The sequence below is a fragment of the Calonectris borealis genome, chromosome 20 (genome assembly GCF_964195595.1).
Source record: "Calonectris borealis chromosome 20, bCalBor7.hap1.2, whole genome shotgun sequence".
Taxonomy (NCBI): domain Eukaryota; kingdom Metazoa; phylum Chordata; class Aves; order Procellariiformes; family Procellariidae; genus Calonectris; species Calonectris borealis.
Window position 1 is genome coordinate 3,949,547 of NC_134331.1, and position 25,148 is coordinate 3,974,694.

Genomic DNA, 25,148 nt, shown 5'->3' on the forward strand with positions numbered 1-25,148 from the left:
CGCTGCTACAATGGCAGCTCTTCATTTCCGTAATTGTAATTCCCAGGATCAGGGGGGAAAAAATATTGAAGCAAACCCGAGCAAAGAGGTGAAGGCGCTGGGAAGGGGCAGGAAGCGATATCTCCGCTCTGAGGTTCTCCCTGGGAACCGCAGTTGCGTCTGGCAGGTTTCTGGATTTTCCAGAGGCTTTTCTCTTTCGTCTTCTCATTTTGTGTAAAAGTTAGTAAGATGCTACGGTACGCCGAGGTCCATGGGACAAAGCCCAACGCTGTCAACTGAGTCAAAGATCTTTACTGTTTCCTCAGCCCTGATTCAGGCTGAAAACCCACAGATGAGTAAAAGCGTTGGCACAAGCCATGGGGGGATTTTTGAGTCTTGTTTAATTATACCACATTATCATAGCCAAATGATTTCTGCAGAAGCTGCTCATGGCTTGTTTCCACCCTGGTTTCCCTCTCTCCTAAGAGGACCATAGGAGCTGGCAGCATCCAGAGATCACGGCTGCATCACCAAAAACTTAGCAAAGCCTCAGCAGATGATGGCAGATGCGTCCCAGGTTTGGCAGGGAGATTATTCCCCTGCCAAAAAAAAGAGACATCAGAGCTTGTTCTAAGCAAGAGCAAAATATTCCTGCATGCTGCTTCGTAAAGACAAGTTGCAGCCTTTAGAGCTGAGATCCAACCTCTCCTTCTCTAGCCTGCTGAAGGGGCCTTATCCTGTACTTGTTTTGTAAGTAAGAGCTTCAGTTAAGTCAGTAAAGATTTTGTCTCAGGATAATGGGCTCAACGAAAGACTGAAATGCAATTTCCCTGAGTTGCAGTGTATTGAAGAAAGAGATTGAGTCACAAGCAATCCCCTTCCAGCGACGGAGCTCGGTTCCTGCTGTACACATTGCTGAATCAGTCCGAGTAAGGATGTCACCGTTTCTTTTGCTGGCAGATAAGAGACTTCATAAAAAGCACGTGGGTTTTTTCATATCTTCCCTCCTACGAACCAAATCTGGGATGATTTGGCTCCAGCAGTGACTTGGTGTGCTGGGTTTTTAAAGGTACTGGTGAAGGGACAATTTTTGCTCCAAACAAAAGCCGTCCGGGCTTGGCATTCCCGACGTGTTTCAGTAAAAGAAGCCAGGCAGCAGCTGAAATACCCTGAACCGCCCTCTTCCACCGAGGGAAAGGAAAGGTATGGCCAAGCTTCAATTGTGCCGTTATTTGAGGCTCTTCTTTGAGTTGCAGAGGCAATTTTTTGCAGTATTTGCTGCAAATATGTTTAAATTCGCTCTGTTTTGGAGGCAAGTAGTCAATGCATCTGAAGTGCATACTTGACATATGTTTCTTTTCACATGCTGTTCTCCATTCGTTTCATGCAGCAGATGCTCAGTTTACCACTTTAAATGTATTCTTATTTACTAGAAATTATTTTAGAAAATAGCTGTTTGGAACTAAACATTTCCAGCCCTTTTTCTGGGTGCTGGGAGCTCCTTTTTGCAGCTGTCCTGTGCGGCTGCCTGCAGATGTTGACAGGTTAATTTGCATTTGAAGAGCTGGATGCAGTGAGCTAAGCAAGGGGGTTTCTTCCCTGCCTCTGAAGGCAGTCACTTAAACGCTCCTTGCCAAATTCAGCCCTGATGCTACTCTTCTTAATTAACTAGAGCAAGAGCCAAGCTGAGTTTGGCCCATTGTTAGCTGCCCATTTATTCCAGAGTTGAATTAAGCCCCCTGACCATGTAAAAGAAAGGATCTTATTCGGAAAATTGATTGTACAACAGTGAGACGCAAGGACAGTCCTAATTCGCAGCAAGGTGGTTTATCTGATTTCCACTATATTGTCCCGTTGCCAGAAACTGCAGGTCCAAACCAGCGGAGGTCTCTGGTTTTACCTGGCTGCTGCATACCACTGGAGTCAGAAATGTTTTAGGAAAAAGCAAATCCTGCTATCAATAAAAAAGTGCAGCTTGCGCTGCTTGATCCCCCTTCCTGGAGAGTACTCTCTTTTTTTGTTGTGTGGGGGTTTTTTTTTCCCCTTAAAATAAGATAGCGTAAAGACTTTCAGCACAAAGACCCAAATTTTGACTGCAGTCCCTCCCATCAATAAAGAAAAAGGCAGAAGTCTTGATCCACAACCACGCTGTCAGCCTCTAGAAACTGTTGCTCCAGGTCTTTCATGTACGTGACCCATCCACGTTGACTGAAGCATGATTTAGCAGAGAGACCAAAAACTTCCATGCTGTAGCAGGGAGAAAAGTTAACATTCAAAGAGCTGTAGCCCTGTCACGATCAAGGCCCGTACACTTTGCTTCCTCTTCATTTTCTTTTCTTTCCTTTAGATGTTACAAAACTGTCAAGGAAAGCTTCATCCAGCAGGTATTAGAGCGTTGAACTGAACCTGCAGAAACGTGGGAAGGTGTAATTAAGGTTGTCTTTTTTTTTTTTCACCTTCATTTCACCGCGCTTCTGTGCTTCCCTGCCACGTCCCTGCCACGATCAGCTGTGGGCAGATGCTGGTCTCACTTCTCCCCCATAATCTGGATTTCGGCAATTTTCCGGTTCCCTCATGCTGGTCTAACACAAGTTCCAGCTGCAGCTGAGTTTGCTGCGCACCCCCCTGGTCAAGGCTGCCATGGGGACAAAGTTACCCATCTGAACTTGGGCAGTTTTGATGTCTACACGTAGGCATTATGATGAACACTAATAACACGTTGGACTCGGTCTGCGTTTTGGAGCGTTCATGGCAAAATTCTTACCGGTCAAGTACAAACGAATTCATCACCCCAACTGTGCATGGGTGCGGTATGAGAGACCGCTGGCACAGTGCGCTTTCGTAAAGAAAAGTGTTTCCTCCAGTCCGTCATTCATGTCATGCGTGAAGCTTTTCTTGTAGCTATCTTTTTTTTTTCTGTGTAAGAACTTAAGGGCAGGGGATAGGAATGGAGAATGTTGCTGTTAGACAGGCACGATTCAGGTACCCATGGCGACATGAGATCACACTGCATTGTCACCAACACAAGATTACCTTATACAAGAATAACTAAGAACAGAATTTTTGACCTTCAAGATTTTCTTATCTGTAAACATTATAACTGGATAGCAATGCAACCCAACTTGTCAACAACAAGAAATAAAAGAAGAATAAAACTAATTTAAAACCCCACAGTGGCAGTGGAATAAATTCATACATTTATCATTTCAGAGGTTTCTATCACTCTATCGCTCTTGCCTCTTTTCCTGCAAGGTTTAAATTATTAGATTTTTTTTTTTTTTACATTATGTTTACTCTCCTAAGAATAGAACACAATTTACAGAAGCTCATATGGATGAAAAAGCATTTTCCTTTTGCGCTGTTGCTCACACAACACAAACCTGCACCTTCCAGCTTTCCAAAACCTCGGTTCATACTGTCGGATAAATTAATTCAATATCCAGAAATTTATTTTGAAATCCTTGAAAGAAGAAGGTTTATTACTTGAACTGTCACGTAAGAAATATCATGCATTCCAGATTTGGGTGCAAGACTTTATCTGGTCCGGTTGAAGAGGCAGATTCTTCACAACACTTACATGTGCGCCAGAATCAGAGATATTTGCATGAGAAAAGATCCTTAAAGTGAAGAAATGCGGGATGAGGATCTAAGCTTACCGTAACAGCTGGAAAGAACCTAGTAAAATGAAATTCAGTATCTGCTACTATAGATCTCCCAGGTTTCAAGCTTCCGAGGCAGAGAGTGATTTTTAAGCAGAATTTTAACTTGCGCATACATGAATTATTTCTAGTGACTTGCTCAAAAATAGCAATTTCAGCCTGACTCGCAATGTACTTCCACAGGGCTGGAGTGGGACCAGGCAGCCTGCCCATGCCTGGGAACACGGAACTTTCTGCGCACCCCTGAACCAAATAAACACCCGCCTTGGGTCTGGCACTGCGGGCTGGGGACACGCTCTCGGTGTCCCTCGTCCCTCCCCTGACACAGGGCAGCAGGGAATGGCTGGAGTTGGGGGTCCAGACATCTCGCTAAGGTTTGAGCCAGCGAGGGAGAGCCGTATTCGTTGCCGACAGAGGCTAACGGCAAAGTGCAGTCCCCCGAGAGCAGGGAGCATCGTGCTGCGTGACTCAGAGGCGCAGCTGAGTCACAGCCTCCCGTGGCTTCTCCTGTGATGGGAACGGGTTAGACACCGTAGTCAAGATATTGTGCTTGAAGTCACGATCCAAATCATTGTGTTCAGGCTCCTCATTTGCTTCACGGGGAGAAAGTATGTTGCACTTCTTGGAGAAGAAAAAGGAGTCGGTGGTGCGGGAAAACCAGGACCTGGATTCCCACTCATGAGAGTGTTGTTAGGAAAAAAAAATCCAACAAAAAAGACCTTTAAGGGGATGACAGTACCTCTGCTGGAGCCCCTCAGGAGTCAGGGAAGGTACGCCTGGCATATGGAGTATTCGCCCGTTAGCAGGACGCATCAGCTAAGATCACCTGAGGCCTGTGGAGCTCCTGCGGAAAAGCAGTCACGTCTCACGAGGGTACGGCTCTCCTGCTCGAGAGCGTTTAGGAGCAGCTCCACAGAGGGGTTTAGGTGTTGCCAAGCCTAAGAAGTAGAAACTCAACCTACAAACCCCAATGCCCTGGACAATAAATGACACAAAGAGCTGACCTAGGGAGCTGGCATCAGACCTCAGCTTTGCAAACCCACAGGGCTGGTGTTTCGGGCTGTGCTCGTCCCGAGGGATGGACATCACATTTAGGAGTCCTCCGGATAGAGTCATAGCAGAGCGGGCATGCATCGGTGCATCCCCCCGCGGATGCTGGCGCTTCCTCGCAGCACTGTTGGAGTTAAATGGCATGGCAGATCCTCGCTCTCCATAGGTATTTGCTGGCACATAACCCGGTGAATCCAGTCTGTGGAGCAGGAGTGATCTATAGTCAGTAGGAAAACTTTCTCAAGAGCTTACTGAGGAGAGAAATTATTTATAAGCCATCATGCCGCCGTCCTAGAGAGGAGAACCTGGGACAAGGAGCAGTGGAAGGATTTGCTCCCAATTCCCACTGCACACGCTGCCATTTCTGCTCAGCACAAAGTAAGGCTTTTCTACCCAAATTTATACACTGGAAACAGTGCTTCCCTGGCTACAAGGCATACTTTCAACTGGAAAATAAATTAACAGAAACTCTATTTTTCCCCCCAAATACACACACGTATACACACACACACACACACACAGAGTCTCCTTGCACACTGAGATTTTTCATAGGCTGAGGGAGTAGGAAGAAGAGACGTATTTTTGTCTCCTTGGCAAAAATATATTGGCAGCATATCACTGAGTTGTAAAGATTGAGTAAGTACCAGAGCGTGGCCCCGTTAAGAGAAGCGGGTTTTGGAAAGCTGCCCTTCGGCTGCCTGCGCCCGTCTGCCAGGACCATTGCAGGGATGCTGCCCTGGGGGGGTTCAGCGTGTGGGACCCCAGACAGCCTGTGCAGGCGCTTGTGGAGGAAGAGGAATTTGTAATACCTGGAAACGAGGAGCTGTCAGCTCTGCATCGCGCCAGATGAAGTGTCTGAAGGGGAGAGGAGCTGTAAATCTCCCCTGGCATGGCACCGTTCCCGGGCGGTCGGAGCTGCTGCCTGCCTCCCGAGCTGCGTACCTCTCGGGAGGTCTGGCCAAGGTGGTGACAAACTGGTCCTCTCCTGCTTTCAAAACTGGAGAGGAAATACGGTCCCCGAGATGCTGTTGTACAAGGGCAGGGAGAGAGATGAAGGACTGAAGCGGGAGGGCTGTGAGGGAGTCAAAGGCACAACAGCCTGTGCAGCCGGGCAGGGGGGCACCTGCCTTTTGTCCAGTCCTCCCAGCAAAAGGAAAATTTCCTGGTTTTCCCCTCCCAGCTGTAAACCTTGCCAGTCCCTTCCATGCCATCCTAGGACAGCAAAAAGCAATAAGCATTTCTGGTTACAATAGAAGATGTACCTGGTGCTGCTAAGGGCTGGGACTCTCAGATACATTATTTAAATCCAAGGCTGAGATCCCAGATTGGTTTGCCCAAAGCTACCACCACCATTATCCTTCCCTCGTGCAGGTAGAGGCATTTCTTAGTAAAATGCAATTCTGAAATGCTGAAAGAGAGAAGAAAGTAAACTCAGAAATCTTGACAATAAAATATTTATGCATCTGTGCTTTAGTGCATTGTAATTTTGCATGATATGCTTTGCTTTTCAAGACTGACTAGATTAAGTCACTTCTGACTCATTAAACACATTTCTCCAAATGCTGTTTCTACAAATATTGCTGGGCCATTGTGCTTAGTTGTATTTATTAGCTGGTGTAACAAGGAAGTTACATCTTCCATAAACCTGAGAGGAACCCGCTTAAATATGTTGCTCTGAATCTCAGCAGAGAAGAAAACAGTTCTAATGAATAATTAAAGCTTAAAGAGGTCATGCTGCTAGTGCAGTCTCATTTTTATTTGTCACTGCTTAGTTTGCATTAGGAAATAGAAAGTTTCAGGTGCAAGAGCCAAATGAAATCTCTTCTGCATGTGTTCATTTAAACAGATCTATTTGGTAGCCGTCTCCATTTTTATGTATTAGGTCATTTGTTAACTGTAATAATTTAAATCAGTCCTGGGAATTATAACTTTCAGGCTCTTAATTTTCATCAGGCAGTGGCTTTGTGCATCCCCTCGCCTTCTGCCAGCAGAACGAGCGCCGACTCTTCGGCCGGGCAGGGCTGTGGATGCAGGCAGAGCTGCTCAGGGAGGACCCAGGTCGCCATCTGGTCCCCGTCTCCGCAGGCACCACCAATCTGCCAAGCTCCTGCTCTCCTCCTAGGCCCTCTCCTCGCCTCCGGCCACCCACCGCCCACCCTTCCCGTCTCCTCCTCTTCCTCCTCAGCTCTCTCTCCCTCCCACTTTCTTCCAAGCTTCCTTTCCTCCTCCCCTGCGAACCTCCCGTTCCTCCCCGCTCTGCCCCGAAGCGCTCCTTTTCCTCCTCCTTTTTTACCTTGCTCTCTGCCTTCCTCCCCCAGAGCTGCTCATCGTTTTCCTCCCCCTCTCAGCGTGCCCCAGTGAGACCAGCCTGCCCCATCTCCTCCAGGAGGCTGGCCGTGTAGGGACACACCGTCCTGGCTGCCCAGGCACCCTCTACCACCCAATGCCCGAGACACCCGAGCCTGCCAGCACCCACCCTCCGGGGGGGTACGGCACCTTACGGCTTGCCCTTACTACTGGGAATCAGGAATAACGACATCAGTAATAACTCGAATTCAAGCTAAAGTCCTTCATGTTTCCTTTATATTTTCTTGGGTAGCAAAATATTTTTGTTCCTTTCATTTTTTCACACTGGAACCTATTCTTTCTAACCAGCAGCTCTGTTATTTCTTCCCAAGGTTAGACATTAGCCCTGAGTATTCAACTAGACAACACCGTCTCTTGGATGCACCGCACTAATCTCTCCTAGTGGAGTGTCTTTGCCACTAATACATCATGCAGATGATTTTTGAAACCTTTGCCTTGCATTTCCCAAATCCAAGCATCGGCAGGGTTTGGCAGTTACACCCCTTTCTCTTAACCTTTAGATTCCCCGTTGTCATCTGCCTTGTTTCAGTCCCGCATCACTGATTGTGTATGATCAATCTCCAGAGGCTTAGCTTCTATGTATAACTCAACAAGCTGGCATAGAAATGAGGAAGACATGCTCCAGGATGAATGCAGGTCCAACTCAAGGTCACTGCATTATGAAGACAGACATATTGCAAACATTCCCTTCAATTAAGATGATTTATGGAGTGAAATTTCCCTATTGCTTCTTCAATATCCAACTATTTTTCTAAATGCCATCATCTTACGATGAATCACCATGGATTGAAGAGACATGGAATCATTACAAGATTCCGGGAGTGTCCAAATATCCTGCGTATTCCTAATCAGTTAACTAGTGAGCTCCTATATCACTACTTTCCAGCTTTTTTTTTCCATTAAAAAAACTTTGTGGTGCATGAATGAGCCAAAAGAAGGTTTGTAAAGAAAGAGTTCAGTTCTAGATGTCAGGTTAGAGACGTTCCCTGCTGTTAGAGCAGACAATAATTCATTTTATGCGGAGAGGTAATTACATGATGCCTTGTAAGCTGCTGCTACACGAAGAGATCTCACAAGGAGTATCAATAATATGAACCATTTTTCTACTGACTAGGTCTGGAGGATTTTTCCATTACAGAAGACGACACTGGGTGCATCCTGTGCATGTTACCCCAAACATCCCCAAGGATGACCCAGGTCGTCATTTTGGAGAGTTGTTTCTTAAATTTTAGACTGCTGTATGACAACTGCAAACCTTGCCTGTTGTGACATGAGGATGTTTCAGGAACCTGAAAAAATGGCAGTGTAAGAGGGTCTAAAAGTAGAAATTAAGAATTAAAAGGCAATAGCTCAATCTGCACAGGTATGAAAGTTGAAGTGGCAGAAGATACAGGGGACAAAGCATCGCACATTGTACTGGCTGTGTCATCTAGTTCAAGAACAGTATTCGTTCCCCAGACGTGACCATGACTAGGTCTCAAATTATAAACTCAGTAGGGACTTTGAAGAGATGTGAATGTCCATTTTCTTAAATTTCCTCCCCCAGGTAGTGACGAGCCATCGTACAGGCTTTATAGACATGCTGTGATCGTAAGAGGTGAAACCATCAAGCCGTGGTTGATCACCATGTTAATGAGGGAGAACTGATGACTTACTGAAGTAAGAGAAACCAGATGGATAAAAACCAAACTATCCCTTAAGGGAAACTTGATTCCAATTGTGCCAACAGAGGAAAAAAGCTCAGTTTGACAATGTGAAAATAAACACGATTTGTCATTTTGCAGCATATGAACGCTTCATCAGACAAAATGACTATCTGTTCTCAGAATTGCATCCGGTAAAATTTGGCATTTCAGCCCTCTCATAATGATTGATGGACTGGCAGCAATCTGCCTGAATGAGCAGTCTTTGTACCGGTGAATGTGTGTCAGGGGCAAGAATATTGGGGGAAAAAAAAGTGGATTTTGGTCCAAATCAAGATATACCTGAATCCTGGCTAGCATACCGGCCACCACAGGTTATTTCCCACTGCTCTCTGAGGTGTTGGAGCGGTGATGGCCACTGTGTAGTTACAGTTGTGAATAACAAGTTAGTCTTTTACACAGTGTGCCAAAAGCACTGCTGGTTACTAAACTACCTCTTTAAATTAAGGCATTTTGGACCAGAATGTAAGTAAGAGCTGGAAACCCGTTGGAGAATGACTTTCAGTTCAAAGCTCTGGTGGGTGAAGATGCTCACCTAAGAAGCCGACACCAACTGCTCAAGTGTTAGACCAATTTTAGCTAAGGTAGAAAAGCCAACCACAGAATCTAATGGAGGTTTCTATCCAAGCTCCAAATTCATTTTAAAAGGACGAGGACGATTATATCACCCACCCAGAAACAGCTTTGGCAAAGTGGCAGCAGAGCAAAGTATGGAAACGAGTGGTGAGACAAACTTCTGGGCTGCCGGGATAAAGGACTGCGGCATGAGATGCAGGACGAGATGAGGTGTGAAGGCAGAACACAGCAAGTGTGGGCCGTGGTGGTAGATAGAAAAGCAGACACAGAAAAGTGAGTTAACAACCCCATGACAACTAGAACCGTTGACAGTCTCTTGGGACTGAGCCAGGCATGGGAACGCTCGCCGTGGCAGGGCTAACTTAGCTCTGCCTTGAAAATGTTCCTCAAGCAGCATCACCAACATTGCCTCAAAAAAATCATGTCGTACCCAGGTTGAGGAATTGCCCCTCTTTCCCTGTGCAGATGATTTACAAAATGCAAACTGAACATCAGGGCTGGAAGTACGTCAGCGTTTTTTCCTAGAAAACACGGAGTCATTCCCTCAATAAGCTCCATAGAAAGGAGCAACAAAAAAAGACTAAAATAAGCCACAGAAGTGCCCTGAAATTTCCCCCACTTTGCCATCCAAGCAGCAGCACAAGAGGAGGTGGTTAATAAGGAGCAAACTGGAAATGGTGCAGGAAGACCGTCAGCAGTGACGGAGGGGCTGCGGGGGGTGCCTGAGCCGGGGTGGTGGAATAACGCAGCACCCTATTTTATCTGCTGTTTGGCTAAGGAAAGGTGGCTGGGGAAGGGATAGGAGCATTGCTGAATAACCTCAGTCATGACTTCTGTGGCCAAAATCCTGGTTTGTGAGAGGAACGTTGGAAGAAAATGGAAAGGCAGTAGCTCAAAACAACATGTAACGTACAATCAACTCTTGCCTCCCTTGCTGCTGTCCTACATTTCCCTGATGCCATTGGTATTCACCGTGGTAGCACAAGGACACTTAGTACTTTTGGCAGCAGTTTTGTAATGACTGAAGAGAATTCAAAGGACAGCAGCCAGACACTGTGATGTGTTTTATTAGCTCCCAGATGTGCAGGTGAGGTGAATCTTCGGGAAATGAGTTTCGCTGCCACGGATTTTCTAACATCACTCAAGGTCTCAAATAAAATCTTCTAATGGAACAAAAGGCTGTCATAGAATTTTCAGTCGTCTTTGGCAAAGCATCTTTCCTGCATCTGTTCATTTCTTACACAAACGCACAACGTCTTTGATGATGTTTGCCCAGCTGAAAACAGAAGGTCGGCTGCTGAGGTTGTGTATATCCACGTGAATTAAAACCGACTGAGCCTCTGTAGGCATTTCCCTGGATGCCTTCTGGTGTAGGTGATCCAGAATCTGGAGATGCTTTACCAGGCTGTACAAAACAGCGTTCAGGTGTTACGTCCTGGATTGCAGCATGCCAAAATAATATTGCTCAAAGAGTAAATTTGTTCAAGCCATAACTAGAAGTCACCACCCAACAGCAGACTTCTTCACCACCTAAGCGAGACACATCTTCTCCTGTGTGGCTAACTTCTTCGGGCAACGGTGAGCATCCCCTGGTATCTGGAGGAGATCAGCTAAGGCACCACATCTGGGCCACGGGAAACTCAAGAGTGTTAGAAGAGAAGAGGGTGGGTCATGACACGAAGGTCAAACTGCCCAAGCGGGAACCTGGCCAGCCGCTGTTTGTGAAGTTGGCACTCAGGTGGGTGGAGATGGCTATTCTGCAACGTGGAGCATGAGCTCCACTGCAGTCTGAGACCGCTGTAGAAAAAAGCAATGCAAGGAATAGAGCAACACAACCTTTGTTCTGCGGGGATACGGAGAAGGGAGAAGCTGTGAGCTGCCTCTGCTTCAGAGAGGGCTTTGTAGAGGAGCATCACGGAGGGGCTGCAGACGGCAAAAGGCAATCAGATCAGACACGGCCACAGTGCAGGCAAGTTGGGGAAAGCAGATTATCATATCCTCGAGTAAATGCTAGAGACTGGTGGTATAAGACAGTCTCGTCTCTTATCGGAAGTCTATGATAAATACAGGAGGGAGCATTAACTACTATATAAAGGTAAGAGAAGAAGTGGAGTGAGGTTAATGGTGGGACGGAGCGTGTCAAATGACAAGATAAACTGAGACCTGTTCCTAGAGAAAACGTGCTTTTGCCAGACTTGAGGGGAATGGCAAGCGCTAAGAATAAAGGCCGGGGTGAGAGCGGAGCACGATCCCCTGCCAACCCCAGCTCATCTGTGAGCGCGTGGGCAGAAGTAGCTGCGAGCTGCTCGGTGCGCGTCTCCTCCAGCGCCGCTGCCGCCGGGGCGGTCTGAGCCCTCGCGAGGTGTTAAACACACCGGGAAGGTGTTTTGAGTTTAAAAACGTTGAAGAGGAGCAAGATGGAGCAGGCAGCAAAAGCGACCGGTAGTTATTCACCGAGGGGTCTGATGAAAAGCTCTGAGCAGCAGAGGATCTGTAGGCAGCGGAGGGGGAGGACGGGAAAAGGGGGAAATTCATGTCAAAGCAGAAGATAAGAAAATAAGAGACTCGAGGAGGAGTTTTGCTTTGCCCACCAGACAATTGAAAATAGATCAAAAGAAGAACCCAAAGGGTTTGTTAGAGCTGACAGCTCCTAAGGAAGAAAGTGGGGCAAATTTCATACATTTGAACATTTTTAAATCATTTTCTTTTTGCCCACGAAGTAGAGGGGGAGCAAACAAAGGGAGAAGACCAGATTCTGATATCACTGTTACTGGGTGAGACAGATTTGAGTCCACTGCACCGAAATCAGAATCTGGCCCTTAAGTAGGCAGTTCAGCTCCCCGCAATGAGAAACGAGTGAATTCTGAGTTACGGGATGAAAAATAGAGAAAGAAGGAAAGGACTTCCATGCGGAAAAATAGAAGATTATTATTTCACTGTCTCAAGACCTGTAGAGAAACATGGTTAAGATTCAGGACAAATTCCTTCTAAAGACTCAGCTGAGCTGAATGTGCTGTAGCCTGACCATGACACGCAGTGGCTAGTGCTGGCCCGCTGGCTTGTGGCACCCTGCTCGCCCACACTTGTGGGAATGGACTTAACCTTTTAGCTCCTCAGCATTTTCTGCAAACAAGACCTACCCTGGCAGTATGACGATAACCCCAGGTACCAGCCGTGCTCTTCATCAAATTCACCTTCAGGATGAAAGAGAAATACAAACCGTCGGGTGGACAAATATTTCCCGGACTGGCAGGACTCAGGGGGTGTCAGACAGCATCTGTCTCAAAAACAACCTGTGCTTTGAAGTTTCCAGCTTCGCCAGGCTCTCACAACAGCCAAACTTTTCTCAAAGGCAGACACCCAATAAATGTGTATTTAACCTCCCGAGGCTTCTTTCTCTGCTGGCTCCATCCTCCGTGGCGGTGAAGGCGGCGTTACAGCAGCAACGTGGGGTAGTAAATTCACATGGGGTGTGTTTTGCACACAACCTGCATCGATACTTCATGATTTCTTTTATAATGACAGCATTAAACGTCCTCTGGCTCACAGGATCTGTGCTCATTCAAGTAACTTAAGGACAGGCCTGTGAACAAACCTGTGAGCAAACAGCAGGAGACAAATAATCGAACTCGGGACAATTTAATGTAGAAAGTGCTAAGTTACAGAAAAATATCTAATGCTGTTCCTTGTGGCCTGAGTGGAGAGCTCGGGACCATAATAGTCCCTGTTTGACCACCAGCTCCACAAAACAGGTTTTGAAAGTAAAAGGAGAGGCACCACCCATTCCTTTTTTCAAAGGTTGTTTTATGATGAGAGAAATGAAGAGAAAAGAAAGTTAACTCGGCAGCTGTACTCGCTGTTGTGTGTCAATCCAGTGAGACAGGGGAGTTGTACTGGTGGAAAATCAAAGCAATGAACCCAGTGCACAAATAGACTCCGTGCTATAAATTTTATGGAGAGGAACATTTTTTGGCATGTCTGATCTCCTTTGCTCGCTATTGCTCAAATCACGCAGCAAAGGATTTCAGAACTTGTCAGCAGAGAAGTCTTCCTAAGGAAAAAAAGATGCAACTGTTTCTCTTCTCCCCTGGCAGAGCCCCGCGCTGTCACACTCTCACTCACCATAAATAGAGGTTCTCCACTCTTGTCCAAGGGAAGTGCAAAGCCATGGCATTAAGGAAACCCAGTCCCACACGGCGTGCTTGGATGGACACTGTGTTCAGGCAACTTCTGTTACAACAGCCGCACTTTGCGTGTGGTGCTTTTCTTGTTGTCTGTGCTGTTATCTGTCAGTCAGCCCCCTCTGTGCTGATGGATTCAGAAAACTTGTCACATAAACATTCAGCTATTCCAGTGTTGCAGTAAATCAGGCTAACGGTTGGCTCTGGAGCTGAGGCACAGCGTTGAATCACGGAATAGATGCAACAAGCAGAACCACCGGGCCAAATTTCCCATGGTTCCTTACTAATTGCCTTATTTTTAATATACAGTCAGCTCTTTGCAACTTGTATTCCCTGTGTCTGCAAGCACTTGCTGTCAAATGGTCTTGAAAATCATTTCCTTCTATGTCTTCAAACCACTCCAGAAGACCCACATCTGCCAGAAAGAAATCAGCTGCCTAGTGGGATTTTAGGCTGGACAATTATGGGGTGTATTTACCTGCCGGCAGGTGATTGCTGTGGCCATGCGACCCCTTCTGCAGCTGACATTCATAGCACTCATTCCATCGGTATAACCCCCCTCGGGAGAAAACCCTGCTTAACTCTATTAATAGTGTGCATGTGTGCGCACCAAGTATCTGTAGCTGCTCAAGAGCTACAAGAATGCGGCGTGTTGGCAGGGGAGAATTTGATCCAAGGAGGTCGCAAATGTCTGGTGTCCCATAAGGAAACAAGAAAGGCTTAACCAAGTCCCAAAACCGATGTTTTACTGCATAGTCTCACCAACAAGGGCAGGTGAGAGGGCTGGAAGATGAAATAGTTAATCGAGCAATAGCTCTGCTGAAGGTGTTGATGGAGGAGGCAGCGGCTTGACCCATCTCTCCTCATGTGTCTCCCACTGCTATCAGATATCGCCTCCCGTAAGCTCGTGCTCAGAACAAGGAGACAAAAATTGCTATTGACAGAAGTACCCCGCAGACAAGGTCCTCTGCTGCAAAGCTGCTAGCGTCTTGCATGGTGGAAACCTATTTTAAATGACAGCAGAACACTAATGTTATGGAAAGATCTTGTTGTATACGGTTTTCAGGATTAGGGGGGAGGAGAAAACAGGAGTACAGCCTGCCCTGACAAATATTGTCAGACATTTAAGTGCTCTATCTTCCAGTGCTGATTTGTGCAAACACCTCCAGGGCATCAGGGAATGTTGTCATTGATAAATACTAACCACGGGAAATGGCTGTTTCAAAGACATGGCTGATGGTATGGCCAAAACCAACGTGATCATGTAATACAGGGCCACAAACAAAGTTAATAAACATTTGCATCCTACAGTATTAACCTTCGCTCTCAGTCATCAAAAAATAAAACCCCAGTGAACAATTCTGCAATGGTATAGGCAGGATTATTAAAGCACTATTTGAGAAAGAGCAAGGAGAAGGTAGTATGTCATCAGAATTTGGGATCACTACTTTGATTTACTGTTGAAAACTCTGTGTACTTTGAGATCTCAAACCCCAAAACAAAGTTTAATCTTCACTTGGGCCCTACAATTCCCTCCCTTATCACATTATCTGAGTACATCACACTCTAATTATAGTTATCAGAACAACACTTAGTGAGATTGGGAAGTACTAACCTTGTCGGAGAAGCCCTTGAATACAGAGTAAAACTGAGTCAGAAACATTTTTAGTTTTTAGATGCCAGCTACGTACAATGGAGGAAAAAAAAAAATGTTCTTACGCCATCAGCAACACTTCAGAAAATTTGCCTCTTCATTATCATTAACCCAGATCCTGAAGTCCTGGCTCAAAATTCAGAACAAAGTTATTATTATGAGGAAAAAATGCATTATAATATTTGTATTTCTAAAAGCATCATTTAAAACATATCAGTAATCATTCAAAGAAAGGAGTAATACTTACAGCATCTCAGTGGGATATTATATCTTGCTCTCAAGAGGTATCCAGAAGTGCTTCTCAATATTTTAGTATCTGTTAGGCAGTGATTGCAGTTTATTTATCTCTCTCTAGTGGGTACAGAAGTAGAAGTTAAATATTCCATCTGCCTCTCCAAAGTATATAAGGGACTGTATCCTCATACTCAAGCAAAGAAAAAAATCTCTCTTCCACATCACATCCTGGTGTGGAAAACAGCCCATCGTGCCTTACTGAGCGTGGACCAGTCTGCACATTTCTTCAAGGCATCCTCTGTAAAGCCTTTGAGAAGAGCTTCAAGGAGTTCAGGCCTTGTGCAGATGCTGTAGAATAGTTGTTACTGCATTTAATTGAGGTGTTTCTTTTTCCTCTTCTGTTTCATGGCTTTTATTCTTTTGCATTGCTTTATATGCTAGGGCATGGAGCCAGGTATTTCACCAAATCTCAGTCTTGTTTTGTTTTTATTTTTTGTGTTTAAGTACAAGTCAGACTCTGCTGTTGTGCTTTTAAAGCTGACCACTGCTTCGGTAGCTTCCAGCCAGCTAGTTTTCGTTTTTCCCAAATCTGAGTTTCAAAGTCCATCATTACGAAAAAAAAGTGTTGTTACATTTCCTAGCAAAACTTTTTGTTTCAGATACTTTGTGGATTAAAAGAGCCCTCAATACCCTGTAGATCACCAGAGTTCTTGATAGCGACTTCAAGCCTCACTGAGAGTTTAATAAGCTGCTGCTGAGTTATATGACACCTATTAAATTTAAGGAAAAAAATTATCCAGTCTGTTGCTGTTATTAGCTATCAAATACCATAGACACTAGAGAGGACCCTGAACCAATATCTGTCATCTGAACAACGGGAAAAATACTGGGAAGAATATTTGGGATTCCCAGGCTTTGATACAGGTCCAAATTTCACAGCCATTTGCTATTTCTATAAAAAGTTGGCCAGAATGACCAATCTCAGTATCCCTAAGAACTGGAAATAGAAGGGAACTCTCAAGCTTGTCTAGAACTTTCTGTCTGGGGCTAATTATCCTCTTTTTTCCCCTCTGCTAGACTTGGTAATACTCTTTCATGTGACAGGCTCCAGATATAAGCACAAGGAAATGAAGGTCTCCAACCATAAAAGAGGAAAAGCCCAGGCGCTGCTAATACCAACCCATCCTGTCCTGCTGGTGCGTTTCGTCCTGCGGTGGAAGGGATGGCTTCATGGCCTCCGCGGAAGAGAGAGTTCTGCTAAGGGGCCCATTTCATTCAGAAGTTTAATAACGTAGGGCCGTTTTACAGAGGCCAAAACTCTCCATCAATCCATCAATGCTGCAAACACAAGAGGCTTGGGGAACATTTCAGTCTTGCAGACTTCTTGTCTCTTAATTGAGTTTCTGGAAGTGGGACATTTATTTGGGCTGTCGCCCATGTCATAGAATCATAGCATCATTAAGGTTGGAAAAGACCTCTAAGATCATCGAGTCCAACCGTCAACCCAACACCCCCATGCCCATTAAACCATGTCCCCAGGCGCCTCATCTACACGTCTTTTAAATACCTCCAGGGATGGTGACTCCACTGCTTCCCTGGGCAGCCTGTTCCAAGGCCTGACCACTCTTTCAGTGAAGAAATTTTTCCTAACATCCAATCTAAACTTCCCCTGGCACAACTTGAGGCCATTTCCTCTCGTCCTGTCGCTGTTACTTGGGAGAAGAGACCGACCCCCACCTCGCTACAACCTCCTTTCAGGTAGTTGTAGAGCGATGAGGTCTCCCCTCAGCCTCCTCTTCTCCAGGCTGAACACCCCCAGGTCCCTCAGCCGCTCCCCATCAGACTTGTGCCCCAAGTTCACAAAGCAGCCTTCGGTGGACAGAGCTCTCTCTGTGCATCCACCTGTTTGCACGGAGGTTGTGGGAGTTCGGTTACCTGTGATACTTCTGCTTGTCTATCAGCTCTGGATAAATTCAACAAATCACCTTAAAATCATTGGAGAAGTACATACAGACTGAGGGACAGCCCCACCTATACACACACAAGCACAGAGTCATTGAAAAGACTATTTCCATAGGAAATTAGAGTGAGATTAGATTATTAGATTTTTTTGATTTTAGATTATTTTGATTTTTCCTTAATGAATAGGAGAGAGAAAAAATCATACTCTGAATGTATTCCCTCTAAATTGGCACACCACAGTGAAGAGACACAAAGAAATGACCGTCCAGTCCCAGAGGCCCTTGTTACGCTGGGAGAGATTTCGTTTCGTTGCGTGAACTGCCATAAAAATAAGCACTGGGATCTTTAAAATCTGAATTTTGGATTGCCTTGCTGGAGAGCCATCAGGAGCAACAAACCAGCTGATGGCAGAGGGATGTACAGGCAGGCAGCTGAAGTGCTCTCGTCCGCCTGGCAGACAGGACAGGCGTGTCACTTCCAGATGTGACGTGAGCCACTTACTTCTTGTTCACAGCCTTTGAAGTGCCGTGCGGAGAAAGCCTGAGCCGTGACCGCAATTAGAGCAGATACATCATTTACTGGAAGAATTAAATGCACTGTAGTAGCAAACCTGCAGTTGACACTCACAGGGTGCAATTGAAATCCTCTGGATTAGTAATTCTTTTGAGATCTTTGTAATCATTGGTAATAGGTAGTGAAATAAAGCCACATTTATATCCTACAGACTGCAGCTGCGCTGCTGTTAAAGTGGTATTAACTGATGGGTTTTAAATCCGTCTGCTAGCTCGAGCTGTAGGCACCGAAACTCCTGTGCAGAGGATAACTCATCCTGGGTGATGTATGCTCCTGAGCACGAAAGCGCTGGTTAATGAATAATGAAAGCAGCAAGGCAGAATCGCACCTCGGGGCTTCGCCCCTGCAGTCGGCTCTCCGGGGAGAGGTCCCCGTGCAGCTCGCTGTGCCGCAGCGGGCTCAGCTGCCCAACTGCAGCTAAGCCTGGATCTGGCTATGGATAACCGTGATAGAAAATAATACCAAATACTAATGTAAAGCTTTACCCAGGTGGACAAAGTGCTGAACCTCATCTTGTTCAGTCGAGCGAGGGGTTCATCCGGCCAACTCTGGCGTTGTTCCTTCAGGTAGCAGGAGTGCACGCTCGTGCCCTGACTTACTGCACAGGCTCCCAGTTAACTAAACAAATACGCCATTAAAAGCTGAGCCAACCTTGAGGGGGACATACGGGTTTAAATTGCAGCAGGGAGAGATTTATGGACTTGTTTTTCAAGCCTAGAGAGTAATTAAAGAGGCCTCAGACAGTTCAACATTTACCAGCTCTGATAAGGGAAACCAGCACTTCACTGGGGACGAGACAGGAGGGTGATGGGTGCTAGACTGGCACTGGGCTTTGCCGTGGAGCCCCAGCCGTGGAGAGGGAGCCAGGGTGACGGCCGCTCCAGGAACAAAAAGCAGCTTTGCAAACTCAGTATGCTTGTAAGATAAGCACGGCGCTGATAAAGTAAAGCACAGAGAGATTAAAAAACTCAAGAGAGTGATTTTAGTGTTAGACTGAAGAAAAGAGCCCAGGCGTCCTGGCTCGCCCTTCCTTCAGCTAGGCTTCAGCCCAACCTGCCCAAAATTCGTGACCTTAGAGATAATTTCTTGAAAAAATCAGTGACCAACCTAGAGGAGAATAGTTTACTTATACAGCCTGGGAGGAAAAGGAAATAAAGCAGAGCTGGCAGAAGCGCATTTACCTGGTTCTATTGTTTATGTCCTATGTTTGCTTTTTCATTCAGGAATCTACAAAGGACATTGCTTCCGAATCAACCACTTCCCTGAGGACAATGACTATGACCATGACAGCTCAGAATACCTTCTCCGTAAGTTGAAAAGTAATACCTGATACACAGGATTAACAGACTTTCCCGGGTTTCTCTTCTGTAGAGCCCAACCCAAGTCTTACTCATTGCAAGAGACTGGCCCAAACTGGGTGGCAGAGAGCAGTGGTGATGTACGTCCAGTTCACGCTGCAGCTGACGCAACCGTGACCCTCGGGGACCCCCATTTCAAGGGTTTCCTTCAGCCAGGGGAACGCACACGATTATGGTGCCCATTCCCTAATAATTATATAGAAATTTTTCAAATGAAAGCGACAGCTATCATTCCCAGATCGGCAAGGGTATTTTACAGAGGGAGTATTTATCTGATTTGTGCACAGAAAGAGGTTTGAGGAGGGAGGTTCCAGCCCAGTAGGAAGGTTTTCCTAATGCTTAAACCCAACCCTTATGCAAGCCTCATCCTTCGCAGCTGCTGAGCCGCCTCCCCCCGCAGTGAAATTACTGCCTTGTAGGAAGGAAGCAGAAATTTCTGCAGCTAACAGCAAAATCTCAGCATGAACATGGGCTGTGGTTCCCTGCCAGGACAGCCAGCCATTGCTGCTCCGTGCTGGTGTGTAATCCCCCACAGAAGTCATTTCATCCACCAACCTGGTGCTTGAAATAAGGGCAATCCCTTCATCTTCCTCCGGATGAGCGTTCGCTCAGCGGATAGGAAATCGTGGAACCCGAGTGTGAAACTTCATAAATCCTGCAAAGTTTGCGTTAGATTTCCCCCTCCCCAGAGGAGGCCTTGCCTGGTTGTTCCTTTGGAACAGAAGAGCTGACCAGCCAAGCTGAAAGCAATGCCCTTTACCAGAGAAAGAAACTGCAGTTCGCAAGGCGTTGGGAAAGCTTCAGGGAGCAAGGAATGACGCTGCTGGCTGATACACCCGGCCAGGCAAAACACTCCTCAGTTACACTGCTATTAATTACCTGAAACATCACCTCGAGAACCACTCTGCCCTGCTGCTCACCTGTGGGAAACAGCTTCTGGTTGCTAAGACAAGAAGAAAAAATAAAAATCTCCAAAAAGTATGCTTTACCAGAAAACCCAGGGTTTTTTTCATCTTTACTCTTGTCAATTTAGATCAGTCTCGGCGCTTGGGCGACAGGAGTTCAGTGCTCAGGCGAAGGCGGGCTAGCAGAGTGTGAGCACGGCTGCGGTTATGTTTCATACAAAGCCTTGGAACTAATGTTAAATTGATGCCAAGTCAGCTTTAGGAAAGAAACATCAGTAGTAAAAGGATTGTAAAGGAAAGAGGAATTAAGTAGCATCTTGATAGAAGTGTGTTATGCCACCGTCATTTGCAGAAAAGGGAGAACTGGGAAAAACAGTCGCAGTAAGATATGAGATCGGTAAATTGTTTGTAAGTCTACTTGTGACGGGTGTTCCTAAAACCTGTTTTCCAAAGTGACTAAGTAGAGACCTTAAAAACAAGTTGGTACAACCCTTCATGTCTTCTGCAACATCAGGTTTCAGCGGCTCCCCCCGCGGAGGGGAGCTCGTCCTCGCGTAGTCTGCACCGATAACAGGACTCCTCTGCTTTAACTTTTAGAAGAAAAACTGCAGCTCCACTTAAAATGCATACCGTTGATTTAGAGATTACCGAAAGGTTATGTGTCTAAATCCAGAAGCGATGAGCTCATACGTGTATGTAAGAGGAACCAAATCATTGTCTAACTAGACACAGACAAGAGGGTATTTGCATCCTGTTTGAAAGGAGACGGGAGACCTTCCCGTCCCATTTTTGCCCTCTGCGAACTGCTGTCTCTGTATCCCTCGCCGTGCTTTTTAGCCATTTCTTGGCACAAGTCACCCGGAGGGCCATCTGGGGGGTAACCCGTGTTTTTCCTGTCTTGCTTAGACGAAGGCACCAACGCTGTGTGCATCCGTGCCCCTGAACGAGCAGCGCGAGGGGCCTCAGCCTGCTCCACAGTTACCGGTCTGATACAGGCTTCAGATAAATGTAAACATTAGGGTGCTAGCAGAATTGAGCCCTGGTTCAAAACCCTATTGAAATCAGTGAAAAAATGACTGATTTTAGGGGACTTTGGTCCGGGGTGTGGGTAGGAGCAGGAGCTTGGATTTTGCCCTTCGGCGTTCAGGCTGCTCCCTGCAAAACCAAGCCACAGTGACAACTTACACGTGCAAAGGAGCTCAGACAAGACCCCTCCTATTAAACCTTCCCTGTGACAACACACGCCAGTCTGTGCGTCTAAAAAAAGCCCCCTTCACATGCCTGTGCAGAGCCCCAGCAAGTGCCGGAGGTATCGCTGCCGCGCACAGAAAGCCCGCGCAGTCCCCAGGGCCGCCGCCGGCATCGCCCCGCACACGGGTGCTCCGCTTCCCTCCTCTCCTGCATTTCTGCAGGCCCACAGAAACCCAGCTGCTCCGATCCAGCGTTGCAGGACGCACGTGCACCTCTCCCTTTGCAGAAGAGGGGATTTCAGCCGTACTCATCCTCACTGCGCGTGTGAGGATGTCAGGGCTCTGCTGCCCTGCAAAAGTGCAGCCAGGAGGAGGGGGACCGGGGACCCCGTTTCAGGGGCACGTCTAAACTTTCACGCACTTCTTCCCTGCTATCGCATCCCCTTTTTAAAGCCGTTTGCTTGGCTCCTGCCTTTCGGAGGAGAATAAAAGCACGAGCAGAGCGCCAGGGCTCGCAGCCCCGTGGGGAGGAGCGGCACGGCACGCTGCGGCGCTTCACCGAAGGAGGTGTCACAAGGCATAGCGGTGCAGAACAGCCGATGCAAACAGACAGGACGGTAAACAAGGGAAAAAAAAGCAGGGGAGAAAGCAAAAACCAGATTGCCTTAATGTTTTTTGATGTGCTGTCATTTTATTACCAGTATCGGGAGACATATGTAAATTCTACATGGTACCTATGAGCTTCCTTTTAAATTCCAGAGCTAAAAGTACACATCGTAGGAAAAAATATACTGTGGAGTTTTACAGGAAGAGAACACCGTGTGTTTTGTTTCTCTTCACATTAATTACCTACTATAGAAAAATTATCTCTGGAGATTATTGCCACAAGTAGAACAACCCACCCCCTATATTTGGCATGTCTGGCAAGTTCCTTCTGATGGTATCACTGAAGCATTTTAGGAAAGCTCTTTGATTTAGTTGAAATCATGATAAACAACATGAACATGAGAATATAGAAAACAACAAGCGGAAAGGGTGGGCCACAGTAGATTTTAAGTCCTTTTGCCAGGACACTGACAGACAGACAGTGATTTGGGGTGCTCTCAGCAGCAGCACAGAGCCTGCCGTTGAATATTTTTCTAATAATTGACTCTAAAACCTGACCCAAAGTCGAAGCCCTCTTACCTCGTACCAGACACGCAGCGATACACCCAGGACAACAAAATGGGCTCTCAGCACTCAACAGGCTTTGATTAGAGACCTTACACCCTCATTACTTGGATTTGCCAATTATTGCAAGACACTGTCGGAACAGTAATGCATCCGACTGAACTGGGTTTCGATCCCATTAGAAGTGCCCCGTCGGTAAGGGACACGTACAGCAACATTCCCAGTTTTGGTAGGAGACGGACTTTTCTCGCGGCTGCAGGTCGATGTAGGCATAAGCTTCCCAGGCAGGGACGGTCTTTTTTGTTTTGTTTGCAGCATCCTAATGGGGGCTGGGCCCGTAACTGGGGCTCCTGAGGGCTTTGCAGCGCACACAAAAGCATCGCTCTTATTAAACGCCCAGCCCTGCCCCTCTTGCAGTCAGTGGGAGTTTTGCCACCGGTTACCAGGGGAATCGTTAGGAAGCAATTCACGAAACTGGGAACGCCACGGCCATCAAAAGTAAAATGAGAAAGCATCAGCTGTGACATCTGGCTGTTTCTCCTCGGGAAAACGGGCGCCGCTCGCTGCGCGTGTCAGCCGGGAAGATGGCACCCGGGAGGGACCGCAGGGCTAACGGCACCGCAGCAGCGGACTGGTGCAGATGGCCGTTTCCCCTGGGGGTCCCCGTGTCCTCCCGCTGCGCTGTGGGGTTTCCACCCCTCCGCGACAGCGGCCTCTGACCCCCACCCACCTTGGGCATCCCCGGCACCCACTCACCCTGCCGGGACTCCCCTCCGTGCCTTTGCCTTTCCGTGGCCCCCCCCTTTGGGGCAATCCTGTTTTCCGCAGCAGTACTCAGCACCTTATCTCCCCCTCTCCAAAAAACCCCTCTCTTTATAACAACAGAACTCGGTTCTCGCTCTGCCTGTCGGGAACGCCTGCCAGGTTTTATCCCTTTGGTTTTTACATTACAGATTTCCTCTTCTTCTGCCTGTTTATTTTTTCTCAGCCCTTTTGTTCCCTCCCTGCCGCTTCCCTTTCGATTGCTGCCTAGTCTTGTAGTGACCCGACTTTGAAAGCTGGTTTGAAGTGGAGTTTTAATTTTTTTTTCCAGGGATTTTATAGCCCATGCTGGTGAATGGACCGAAGCATACAGAATTTTAAATGACTCTAGCTGTCAGGAAACTAAACACAAACATCTGAGACACACTTGTTGAAACTTCTTCCTTAGAAATCTGAAAGGTTTCAGTGTCTTTAATATTCCACAAAAGAAAAAGGGGTTCTTCGTGTGCTCGCTGGCAACACGAATGCTGCAGACTTCAAGAGCTGCAATTTGCTCACCTTGCGCATGTGTCAGGAACAGGTCCGACGGCTCGAGCCAGCCCCAAACGTTGTAGGGTTCGTGAATTTTTCACGGCCGCTCCCTGCGTGATGCTGGGTCTTACTTCATGCTTTGCCAGAAATGTTCTGTACATGGTGGCATCAGATAATGGTGATAACGCTGGACTTCCTAGGAGAAAGCTCAAAAGATTTAAGCTACTCAGTTGAGAGTGTCTGTGCCACACTGGCCACTTACCCGTGGCCTCGCCTCCCAAAAATGTGCCCAGAAATGCAGAATCAGTGATAATTCAACAAAAGCCAGGGGGTTTGAGACTTTGCAATCTCCACGCTTGCACCCGAGGAGGCATCTGAAATGATTTCTGTCTGTCTGGGTTTTCCACCTATCTCCCCTGCAGGCATTGTCCGTGCCTCCAGTGTGTTCCCCATCCTAAGCACAATATTGCTGTTGCTGGGAGGACTCTGTGTCGGAGCAGGGAGGATTTACAACAGCAAAAACAACATTATTCTCAGCGCTGGGATTCTCTTTGTTGCAGCAGGTATGTTCTCCTTCAGCTGAGTCTGTAAGAAGTGCTGCCTTTTTAAACTGAAAAGGACTGTGGAAAAGCTTGTTGGCACTCCTCTCCCTCTACCCCTTTGCTGGATCGAGGGCACTAGCAACATCAGACTAGGCAAATTTCTTAAGACAAAAATATGTTTTTGAAGTTTTACAACAAGAATATTCTAGAAAAGCTTTTCGTTTTCCTGAAAAAGGAAGCTCAAGTCAGTAACAAGCACGTTTTACACTATTTAAAAAGTATTAAACATTAGATGAATCAGGTCTCTCTTATATCCAGGGCCTTTTTCTTTTCTTTTATATGATAGCAGAAAAAATTCACCTATGATAGGTGAGCCCGTTTTTTACACTAGAAACATCTGAGAGAGTCAGCCACATTGTTAACAGCTTTCCCTGAAGCTCAGGTTAAGCATGCTGCATTTAGATGAAAATTCAGCAAGGTAGAAGAGAACTTATCTTGATCAAGGTGAACAGCCATAGCCCTGAGCTCAATATGTATTTTTATTATTATTCTGAATGTTAGAATCCCACTAACAATATTAGCGAGCTCCCATATGCTACTTCTTGCCCACCGTGCCAATGAAGAGATGGGAACAAAGCCCGCTGAATATTTTGGGATCCCTGCAAGCATACGTGACCCAGATGTGGATCTATTCTTTGTTTTTCAAGAATAAATGAAATCTTGAGATAAATGAAAGTGTCAATAAATGTAAT

The 25,148-nt window shown here is 46.5% G+C and overlaps 1 protein-coding gene across 1 annotated transcript in view; it reads left to right on the forward strand.

The window, feature by feature from the left end:
• CACNG4 (calcium voltage-gated channel auxiliary subunit gamma 4) overlaps positions 1-25,148 on the forward strand; it is a 40,108-nt gene that overhangs the window by 13,851 nt on the left and 1,109 nt on the right. The window contains exons 2-3 of the mRNA XM_075170092.1: positions 19,162-19,245; positions 24,277-24,417. Of these exons, the coding sequence (XP_075026193.1) occupies positions 19,162-19,245; positions 24,277-24,417 (225 nt within the window). The remainder of the gene's footprint in view (positions 1-19,161; positions 19,246-24,276; positions 24,418-25,148) is intronic.